Below are 12,368 nucleotides of genomic sequence, written 5' to 3'. Positions count from 1 at the left end.
TTATATAGAACTGAACTTATATTATTATTATATGCAGAAAATAACTTCATTTCTATATGCCCTGCAGTGGACAGGTTAATTGGTTTATGCACTGAAGGGGTCACCCTGGTGTGCACTGCTGTGTTCTGCCTCACTGAGTTGTTCAGGTATGATGTACTCAGCACAAGCTTCCGGTCGGCCCGGAGGTGGGGGTGCGGGGCCTGTCACGGAACGTCAAAACAAACGGCCTGCCGTTGCCGCCCAAAAGTCGGGCGTGAGGGGCGCGTCCACTAATGGAACGCCTCTCGCTTCCCAGATCGAGGGCCACGTGGTCAGGAGAACCTCGTCCCTTCCGGTCACACTTTGCCTATCGGCCGGCCTCGAAGACCGAAATTGTGACGGTGTCACCCGAAAAATTTGAAATTACGAAATTTGAAAAAATTTGAAAAAAAAAATTACGGAATTTCAAGTGGCCCAATATCTGAAAATGTTCGCAACATATTAATGTACATTTGTGCCAAATTTGGTGCTTGTTTCACAAAATGCACAATTCTTTGGAATATTTGGGCTAAGCCGCCCCACTAATACAAATGTGTCATAGATCATGTGCATGCAATTTCAGATTTTTAGAATAAGGCATTTGATTAAAACATTTATGGTATACCATACCACGTCACCTATGATGTCATCATTATCATGCTTTTGTTCCCCATTGGGAGTACTTGACAATGTGCCAAGTTTCAAATTTTTCCATTCAGCGGTTTCTGAGAAATAAATTTTTAATTATTTGCATTTAATCCAATATGGCTGCCATACCACGTGACCCATGCCGTCACAATTATCATAAAAACATTCTACATGGGTGTCGCTCCTACCCTGAAAATTTCGTCTCAATCGGACATATGGTTGCTGAGAAAAACGAGGTTTAGCCCGTATGGACGGAAGGACAGACGGACAACCCGAAAACATAAAAGAATACTGTAATAGTATTTACAGCTGAGGCCACCGTGATAACAGCACATCTTCAACCTTACAACGACATCTGCAAGTAGGGAGGATAGCAGCTTTAATGGTGCCTTTTTGTGGTGACCAGAGAAGACCAGGCGGTGAAGATTCTCCAGGAAATTGCCCAAGGATCGATCCCATCCGCAAACCATGCTCTCAAATGCTTGTCCCAAGAGCGTACATAGCACCAGGATATACATTAACCGTAATGATTACTTTGTTTCTGCCTCTTTGCCCGTTTAGTAATGACGCGCTTCCCACTTAAAATCCAATTTCATGTCTCACTTTGGTCCAGATTCGATTCATTGCTCGTCCATAAAACCTTGTGGACAATTTTCATTGAGGTGATGAAACTTTACACAATTGCCTTCTCATAGACGTTCAATTCTACACCAGAACCTTTTGTAACCAATTAATAGAATCGTTTATATCGTCGGTAAAGGAAAGTCATATGGTAATGAAATATTCCCATAATATTTTGATTGTACCCCAATTGTACTTTCCTTGATTTATTGGTGCCATTTGTCCAATTCGTATCGTGTATCGTGAGCGATAAAATCTATTGATTTTATGATACTGCAAAGTTGTTGTTGTTGTTGTTGTTGTTGTTGTTATTACCCTGCACGCATGAAGCGAAAAGCGGGTTAAGGAATAGGGTCATTACTTGCCAATTTTTTTTTTTGAGAAGTATCTTGATCACACCGGTGTGTGTTTGTGTGTGTGTGTGTGTGTGTGTGTGTTTGTGTGTGTGTGTGTGTGTGTGTGTGTGTGTGTGTGTTTGTGTGTGTGTGTTTGTCTGTCCGCTCACTTAGACTTCCCTACAGGTCACAATTTTAAACCGATCTTCACAAAACTTCACCAAATGGTAGAGTTGGTAGTCTGACAGAATCCCATTTATTTTTAGGTCAAAAGGTCAAAAAGGTCCTCTTTTTGGTCCACTTTTTTGTATATATGTGTGTGGGTATATATATAATATAAGGTCCACTATAATATATATATATATATATATATATATATATATATATATATATATATATATATATATATATATATATATATATATATATATATATATATATATATATATATATACATATATATATATATATATATATATATATATATATATATGGTCCGCTTTTTTGAAATACCAACCTTTTTCCTGGAAGTCCTTGTAGTATCCTTGTGTTTTATACTTCTCACACCCCCACCCCCTTCCCACGCCTCCACCCCTCAAGCCCCCTCCCTCCCACAGATATCCCGATGTCCCTGCTCTCAAATGTTGTGTTTGTGTGCTTCCCCTTCTCTCCCTATCTTGTCTACCGCTCCCCTTATTATATAGCTCCCCTTATTATATACTTTGTGTGTCTGGTTTTTTTGTGTGTGTGTGTGATAAATGTTAGCTCTTTCACGAGCCTCGATCCTGTATACAAAAAAAAAAAGAAAAAAAAATGTTCACTATAGGCCAAAGGTCAGCCACTTTTCTTCAAATTTCTAAAATCTTCAATTTTCATCCGATTGACTTGAAATTTTAATGGCGTTTACATATAAGCTAACTGAATTTAACCACCAACTATTTTGAGATCAATATAGGCCAAAAGGTCAACCACTTTTTTCAAATTTCTAAAATCCTCAATTTTCATCCAATTGATTTAAAATTTGAATAGGATTTTCATTTCAGCTAACTGAATTCAACCACCAACTATTTTTGTGATAAACATAGGCCAAAAGGTCAACATAGACCAAATTAATACAATTGTGAATTTTCATCCCATTAACTTAATTTGAAGACGATTTGAATATCAGGTGACATAATTCAACCACCACTTATTTGTGAGTTCAAACAGATGCTCTAGCGAGTGCCATTCTACTTTGTTTTCTTTTGCGAAGTGTCGCTCTATGAGTGATTTTTCATTGTCTGTCTGTCCATCAACAAACGTCAGTTTATTATCGAGGAAAATTTCAATTTCAATTTAATTTTGTATTTTGAACATGAATCAGAAAACAAACCTGCATTTTTGCAGTAATTGTTCTCTAAATTCTTCCCGATCGCGCATACGTAGAGAGGAGCGAGATAACGTTCTTACTCTGTTTCCCTGCCTGGCAGTCAATCAAAATTGCAAATCATTCCAAAAAAGGAAGCTTGCTGTTTTAAGGATGTTATAAAGGACACGAACAACAGGCACAATAACTAATGTAATGTGTCAGATAGGGTTGTGTAATAGACACTGCATCAATGGTGGTAAGCTTCCGGATCTAATTTTTTACACTACCTTTAAAATCGTTATTTGATTTGAATTGAATTATATACTTGAACACTGTAGAACACAAATCACCTTCCTACCGCTTCCAAAAACCTCCAGTTTTGCAGTACTTGTCATGTTAAATAGTGTGGTGTATAAGACAGCTTCAAACAGTGCTAAACTTCCAGATTTTTTAATGACCTTTAAAATAATTATTTTTATTTCAATTTCTTTTTTTTTTATAATTCAACAATGTGTGGAGTAAGGTGTTCTATGAACTCTCTAGTTGTTGTTGTTGTTTTGATATTTTTATTTGGCAATTATTCTTCTGTTGGACATAGCACCAGAAACTTCATTTCCAAAGTCCACTGACTATGTAACACTCAAGTTTTGTTGTTGCTCTTTAACAGCCACTATTATCCCACTGGCCGGGGGAAGCTTGGCCCAAGTCTTTCACGAACCGGTCTGGCCAAGCCTGACATTCGACTAGTTAGGGCAGGAATTTGGCCATGGTACCGGCGATACTCGCCTACTCTTTGCGAATGAGACACCATGGGATCTTTAACGTCCACCAACCCATGCTGGCAGACGGGACTCCTAGTTTAACGTCCACCCGAGGGATGGCACACACATTGATGAATCACCCTGCCTGTGAGACACCAAACTAACAGTTTATAGGTGGGTCGGGATTAGAACCCAGACTACACAGCTTTGAGGCAAGCGTGCGTACCTCCAGGCCATCCTGTCAGCCCCTCAAAATCAGGGATAAATGGTGTCTTAAACATTTGTAAACGTTTTCAACACACAATGACAGTGACCGGAGTAGAAGACAGATTGAGAGTGAAAAAGAGGAGAATTAGACAGTGGTATGTCACATGGTGCCATTAACGTGTCGAAGGTCTTCCTGGGAGGGTCTTTGTGGCAGGGATTGTTGATGGTCTATAACGGAATTGGATTGCACATTGTATAGCAATGGGGATCCTGGGGGTACAGGGATGGGTCTCCGGGTGTCTCTGGTATTTGAAACGTGCTGATTCTAATAGGTGTCAGTGTCATGTGAGTCTTGCTAACCTATTATTGTGGTCTTTGTTGATTCAAAGCGAACCCAAGTACCCCTTCCCCCCCAAAGTAAAAACAAAAACAAGAAAGACGATGTGCAGAGTACGATACTTGCGAAATCCCTAAAACAAGTATGGCTTTAAAATAAAAATAAAATAAAATATGTACATTTAAATGACCTTAAAAATAATTTGTGTTTGAATTCAGTGACCTCATATGCAAATCCTGTTCAAATTTCAAGTGAATTGGCTGAAAATTGAGGATTTTAGAAATTGCACCGAAGTTGTTGGCGTCTGGCCTATGTTGACCTTTTGGCCAATGTTGACCGAAAAAGTTATTGGTTATTGAATTAAATGACCAAATATGCAAATCCTGTTCAAATCTCAAGTGAATTGGCTGAAAATTGAGGATTTTAGAAATTGCACCTAAGTTGTTGACCTCTGGCCTATGTTGACCTTGTGGCCAATGTTGACCGAAAAAATTATTGGTTATTGAATTAAATGACCAAATATGCTAATTCTCTTCAAATCTCAAGTCAATCAGATGAAAATTGAGGATTTTAGAAATTGCACCTAAGTTGTTGACCTCTGGCCTATGTTGACCTAAAAATTATTGGTTATTGAATTAAATGACCAAATATGCTAATCCTGTTCAAATCTCAAGTCAATCAGATGAAAATTGAGGATTTTAGAAATTGCACCTAAGTTGTTGACCTCTGGCCTATGTTGACCTTGTGGCCAATGTTGACCGAAAAAATTATTGGTTATTGAATTAAATGACCAAATATGCTAATTCTCTTCAAATCTCAAGTCAATCAGATGCAAATTGAAGATTTTAGAAATTCGAAAAAGTTGTTGACCTTTTGACTTCAAGGTCAATAGGCTTCTTCCTCATGACCAACTCTACCATTTGGTCAAGTTTCATGAAGATCGGTTTAAAATTGTGACCTGTAGGCGACTGCAATAGAAACCTACAAACAGACAGAATAACTAACACGCGCAACCAATCAATCAATATGCTTGAAAAATCTTCGCCTTCCCTATCTTAAATTCCTTCTACCTATCTGATACAACTTATCTACACCCATCCCCCTTATCCTCAACCCCACCTACCCAACCACCACCACCGGGGAGTTCAGCACAGGACAGCTTGATTGAAAAGCCTTCTTATGTGCTCTATGTATTGTGTGTGTGGATCTGTGCATATAAGAAACCATCTACATATTACATAGGCATGCAAAATATCAGGTCTCTTAAGCCATTTACATTTTCATTCCTTTTTTACTCATTATTTTACCAAATCACATCTCCGTATGTTTAAACCCCACCTGGATATGTAATTAATCAATTAATTGATTCCCTTTGTGGTTTTGAGCGAAAGTGGCAGACTTGTAATGACTTTACATTTAAGACTGACTATATGATGTTCACACTCATTAGACAAGTTTACATGTTGTCTGTAATTTACAAAGGTTGATCAGTAATTCTGGCCTTCCATGAAAGTCAATTCACAAATTTGTTATTAATTTGACTTTTTTTCTCATCAATTTATGTGCAGGTTCTTCCATGAATCTTCGACGCAATATATGCAACGCAGCATGTGCCCTTCACACCACATGGATGTATGCACGTTACTTTACATGACCTTGCTTGCTTTCTAAATTACAATTTGTTGTTGTTGTTTTATTGACTTTTTCTGTACAAATTATCGGGGCTCATGGATGACCTGAACGACAAAGGGCAGTAAATTCACTAAACTACCAAACAAATCAAAAACAAAACAAACCGTTCACATTGCGATACAAGCATGAAACTTGGCACTTACATGAATATATAGATATCTTTAAATCAAGTCGATTAGCCAACTCGGAAATTCAACATGGCGACCACTTTCTCAAAATGGCCACAATTGCTAAAAAATTAAGTGCCATAAACTCTTCAATATTGAATTTAGGACGTATGTGCTACGTCAATTATCTTAATTAGGTAAATTGAAAATTTTAACTACCTCGAAGATAATATGTAGTTCTGTGATTTTTATTTTTATTTTCGATATTCGTACATTATAAAAAAAAAAAATTTTTTAATATTCAATTTAGAATGTACCACCTTTAAAAATGACCTCTAAAGGTGGTACATTCTAAATTGAATATTTAAAACTTTATGGCACATTTTAGCAATTTTGATGGCCATTTTGAAAACAAATGACCGTCTTGTTGAACTTTAGAGTTGGCTAATCGACGGGATTTAAAGTGTGTCTTTGTACGAGCAGAACTGCCAAATTTCATGCTTGTATCTTCATGTGAAGAATTCATACCAGCAATAGATTCTAACTGCCTATAGTAGCTGGGAAAGAATGGGAAAGGATCAGCGAGTGTAGAGAAGATCGTAGATGCACATGGGTGAGTGCACGAGGTAGTGATGGGTAGTGCATTTTGAAGATTGGAATGAAGAATATGAGACAACAGACATAGCAAGACAAATCCATAATCTGGAGAATAGGGGGGGACGGGGGGACGAATGAACGCAGGTGAGCAACCAGCCTGGGCATTGGAAAGGTGAGCAGGGGAGGGTTTTCTACAGAAATGAGTGTAACACAGGGGTAGCTTGGGGAGTGTAGAGGTAGGAGTGGGCAGGAGAAGCAAGGCTAGATGGCTTTATACGAGGGGCATTCAAAGGGTTGTATGAACGAAATATTCACAATATTGCTAGACATGGCCAAAAAGAAAAACTGTGCGTGCGTGTGTGTACATACATACCTTGAGCTTATAGGTATGCACACTCCCTGCCCTCTGGGATGTCAAGCCTAGATTTGAATCCCTACCCAGCTATAAACTGCCACGCTGGTGTTTTGCATGCTGGGTGATCCATCAACGTGTTCGCCTTATTTAGTAGAGGTGAAATATCCGACGTTGTTCTTTGTGAAGAGGAGGTGAGTTATCTCCGGAACCCTGAAAAAAAATTCAAATTCCTGTCCAAATCGTCTGCAGTCGAACGTCAGGCCTGGCCAGCACGTTCGTGAAAGACATTGTGTATCTTATCTATACAACTGTTTTGTACTTCTGCATTTTTTTTTTTTTTTTTTTTTTTTTTTTTGTATACAAGGTCGAGGCTCGTGAAAGAGCGAACATTAATCACACAGAAAGACAAACCGACACATAAAACATATAACATAGGGAGCGGTAGACAAGATGGGGAGAGAGGGGGAAGGACACAAACACAACATTTGAGAGCAGGGACCGAGAGACATGGAGACATCGAGAGATCTGAGAGAGGGCGAGGGCTTTGGGGGGGGGGGCGTGGGAAGGGGGCGGTGGGAGAGGTATAAAACATATGGACACTGCCAGGACTTCCAGGAAAGAAGTTGGAATTTCAAACAAGGTGGATCTGGGGTGAATTAGCGGGGGTAGAAAAGATCAAGGTTTTGGATGGGGGAAGATAAGAGATGGTGGTGAACAGCTGTTTTAAAGACCTGGAGGGAGGAGTGGGATTGAAGGGAGTGAGGGAGTTTGTTCCAGAGGCGGGAGAAAAGAGGAATGAAAGAGCGAAGGTGAGCAGAGAGCCGAGATTTCGGCAGTTTAACCATCAGAGGGACATGTATGTCCTCCTACCTTTTTCATTCCGTTAGTTACCTTGGGAATACCTGGATTGATTATACGCATTGTGCAGCGCACTCTACTCTTCTTTTTTTTAAACTCTTCCTTTATCCTGTTCACTTCTCATATTTGTGATACAAATTTGCCATTTTAATTTGGCCTCGTGATACACAATCCATCTTCTAATCCATTGTGACGTCATCGAATGAATTAGTGAATCACCAATGCCCATTCAGAGTGATATTTTTTCCTCCTTCGTAACACAATCTGATATTCTGATGTTACCTAATTATCATACCAGATACCTTCAGAACAGAATGTAATTTGACAATCAATATTCCCACGAGAGTTCATTTAAAGACGAGTTTGTCCTCATGATGATGAGCAGGTCCATTTCCAGACACTCTACTGAATTTGCGGCAGATTCATTGTTCAAGAAGTTGTGCTGAAAACACTTCCAGGTTTTCCCCATGGCAACTTGGGATGAGCGCAAAATGCTTCCTCCAAAAACATTATGTGCCAACCACATTCCCTTCAATAGATTTAATAAACTACCTCCACGATGCCTCAAATACCCCCACCCTGCTCTTCTTACCTTGCACCACCTGCTCCATGTCAGTCATGATGACTCTGATGTTAAGCCGGTTGTCCTCTGCACTTGGAAGCAATATTAGAGAAGAAGCTTATTGTCGGGTGATATTGTAAAATTCATCTCTGAGGGTAAACTCTTTAACATGAAATCTTTACATAATTACAGTGTTCTCTCCCCCATCATGTATCAAGCCCTTGGAGGGGGGCATCCATATTTACCCTGGCCTGAGGAGAGGGTATTGCATTTGAGTCCATTTGTTTGTCTGTTTGTCTGTTTGTCCACACAGAATAAATATAATTTTCTCTGCAACCGTTGGTCCGATTGACTGAAAATTTTCACCATAGGTGCAACTCCACCTGTATAATTTTTAATGATAATTATGACGTCATAGATCACGTGGTTCGGCCGCTATCTTGGAAAAACCGAAACAATTTGCACCTCTATATCTCTGAAAGCGCTGAATAGAAAAAATTGAGACATGGCTAATTGTAAAGAACTCTCCATGGGGAATAAAAATATGTTAATGATGATGTCATAGGTGCCTCCATTATGACGTAATAATTCGACAAGTACAAAACTTCATCCTATCAAGATGAAATTTCTTGAGTATAATCTAGGAATAAATTAGTGCAGAAAAAAATATAATGATGACGTCATCCGTCACGTGGTTCAGTCGCCATCTTGGAAAAACCGAAAACATTTGCACCTCTATATCTCTGAAAGCGCTGCATAGAAAAAATTGAGACATGGCTCATTGTAAAGAACTCTCCATGGGGGATAAAATATGTTAATGATGATGTCATAGCTGCCTCCATTATGACGTAATAATTCAACAAGTACAAAACTTCATCCGATCAAGATGAAATTTCTTGAGTATAATCTAGGAATAAATTAGTGCAGAAAAAAAAATGACGTCATCGGTCACGTGGTCCGGTCGCTATATTTGCTTTAACACAAAAGCCTTAAAAAAAACACTGAAAATACATCCTGGCGAGGGTTTGCAATCTCTGATTGCTCTTTCTTGTTCCCTTATGTGATCAAAAGGACATTGTAAAAACGCAATCTCTGTAAACAGGGGCAGCACTTCAGCACTCGCAGCCAAATGATGACATTCACACAAACACAAAATAGGATTATATAATTTTGCACCGAATCAAACCCCCAAGCCCCTTTGATTACTGGTGAATCCTCTATCATAGACATGGCTTCATTTCCCTGGGGCCTTTGTTTGGGTTTTTGGTTCCTCATGCATGTACAAAGTTGATTACTTGCAGGGTTTTTTATATTCTCAGTAAACCTATTGATATTCTTATTTGGTCGCCCTCCCCGTACCCTCATGATAAATGTTTAAATCTGCCCATGAAGAAATCCCCCTGTTGTAGCCTAGCAGTAGTTGTCAGTTTGCATTGTCAGCAGCCCGGGTAATGGAGGAATGATGTTTTCATTTTTATACTTATCGTCCTGGTACAAAGTTCTCAGTAGACCAGATAAGACAGTTTTGGGAGTCAATTCCCTATCATGTTAACTCAGTTAGCCATACCGAGTCGTCTGTATAAGCTTTGGTTCTTCATGTGAATACGACCGCGATGCCGCGGCCTACAGGGTTACCATAGGCCGAGGCGTTGCGGTATCCCATGTGCGTTTGGGCCACTAAAAGTCAGAAAGTTCTGGAAGCAACTACACACACAGGCTGCAATTGCAGAAACAATTTCTAGCTTTTTGTTCAATTTTTCATCTTGTTGAGGGGATAAGGGGAGAATGTGTGAGTTTGGGATTTGCGGAATCTATACTATTTGCATTTCCCTCGACGAGGCCGCCTCGCAAGGTCTGCTACACCGACACTCCAAAAAAAGTCGGTTGTCTATCTGTTTTACCACCTCTCCTCCGGTCTATCTCCCTCAATGTGGATCTGTCTTCCAGAAATGGTTCCATCTTACTCTCCAATCCAGGGCGTCCATCAGATTGTGCATCACCATCTTATGTCGTGCTGCCTATCCTTACCCTTATATTTTCTAACCCATCCTAACCTAACAATCCTAATTGTTGGTTTTTGTTTCCTTCCCTCCTCTCTATCTCTCTCTCCTCTTTTCTGTTTCTTTCATTCCCTTGCTTTTTGTGTCCAACTGTTGACCTTCTGTCATTATGTTTCCTCTGTTACCCTCCTTCGCCCCGCTCTTCCATGAGCCTCGATTTTGTATATATAAAAAGCATTGCATACTATTATAAATTTTAATTCGATCAAGAAATTAACCTTTGGTGGAATTTTTAAAAATTGCCTTCTTACATTTATGATCATGTTATTATATTACCTCCATCACTGAAGGTGGATGGAGGTTATGTTTTCACCCCTGTTTGTTTGGTTGTCTGTGAGGAGCTTATCTCAAAAGGTTTTGGACAGATTCGAACAAAACTTGGTGGACATGTTGGATGTGTTTTTCAAGGACCAACTAATTCGATTTTGAAGATCCGTATCCGGCTACTCGAATTTTTTAAGTGATTCTTCACCATTGAGAGATCTGGCCAAAAACGATATTTTCCACGATATCTCAAAAAGTTATGGACGGATTCGGCCGAAACTTAATGTCTGAAACTTCGTGTCTGAAACTTCGTGTCTGAGTTGGTTAGATGACAAGAACAAGCCGATTAGATTTTGGTTCAGGTCCGATTCCAGATCCGACCTATCAGTCGGATACAAAACGTAAACTGTTCAGCCTGTCGAAGGTATGCTCTCTACCGAGTGTCGTTCTCGTTAGATAATTGTTTCACCTGTTCATCATTGCATTAACTAGTTTTCTATATTTACCGGGTCTTGTCTGACGAGTAGCAAATTGTAAAAAAGATATGAACCTTCATTTTCTGACATCTTTGTTGTTGCTAAAAAAGTTCTGAAGTTCTAACTTTTCAGCATCTTGTGGTTGAGCATAAGTTCCCTGTGATGATGTAATTTGGTTGCTGCAGGTGTGGTTCTCAAAGGAAATCACAGATTGTTGAATGAAATGTACACAATCATACACGTACGGTTTCAATTTGTAAAGGTGCATGTGAATACCTTTAATATTGACACCCTGTCTTCATGTCGACTGTTGTTGATTATCTTCACATCAGGTGGCGGATGCTTCGAACCCTTTTCTCGACCGACTTCTCAACAGGGAAAGCATCACAAGAATTTCTTTCCGAAGTGAGTTGTATTGCACTAATACCTTTTATATTGCTTTGTTGTGCGTATGCACATTATTTTTATCCCCACGCTTTTTGAAGAGGGGAGGATATTGTATTTGGCTCCGTCTGTCCGTAAGTCTGTCCGTCCGTCACTCTATCAGTCTATCTCCTAAACGGGTCTGCAGAAATTCATCAAACTTGGTCGTTATGATCATTGCATGGCACAAAGGTGCAAGCGCAGTCACTTTTGGCACCGCCCCTTGTGGCGGGGTCAAAAGGTCAAATTCCCCAAAAATGCAATTTTTTTTTTTGTATACAAGATCGAGGCTCATGTAAGAGCTAATAATTATATAATAATTACGGGCCTGTGTATAAACTTCTTACAATGAAACTTTGTATATGCAATCAACATTGGGGGACGCATGAAATATGTATCGATGTTTTGGATTAGACACCAGGAGGTGGGGACTTGGGGTCACAGGGGTCAAAACGGGGGAAAAACATTAACTCCATTTGATATTGGACAATTGTCACAGCACATAAAATTATCGATATGTTAACTGTGAAATATTTAATGTTTGTTTAAAATTCTCTTGTTTTCAGTGGTCTCATTGAGGAGCTTGTACCTAAATCAATTTCATGAAAAAGGCATTGCTACATATCAGTCTATCTTTACACGCACACTCACCTCGACACTGTCTACCTGGGTTCGAATCCCGACCCAGCAATAAACCGT

General features: G+C 39.4%; 1 protein-coding gene across 1 annotated transcript in view; it reads left to right on the top strand.

Moving 5' to 3' along the window:
* The window catches only part of LOC137433624 (carbonic anhydrase-related protein 10), a 295,408-nt gene that overhangs the window by 229,756 nt on the left and 53,284 nt on the right, over positions 1–12,368 (top strand). Inside the window, exon 6 of the mRNA XM_068125924.2 lies at positions 11,579–11,651. Within this exon, the coding sequence (XP_067982025.1) occupies positions 11,579–11,651 (73 nt within the window). The remainder of the gene's footprint in view (positions 1–11,578; positions 11,652–12,368) is intronic.

Source organism: Myxine glutinosa, chromosome 10 (genome assembly GCF_964187855.1).
Source record: "Myxine glutinosa chromosome 10, kmMyxGlut1.1, whole genome shotgun sequence".
In the NCBI taxonomy this organism is placed as follows: Eukaryota; Metazoa; Chordata; class Myxini; order Myxiniformes; family Myxinidae; genus Myxine; species Myxine glutinosa.
This window is presented reverse-complemented; position numbering and strand designations above follow the sequence as displayed.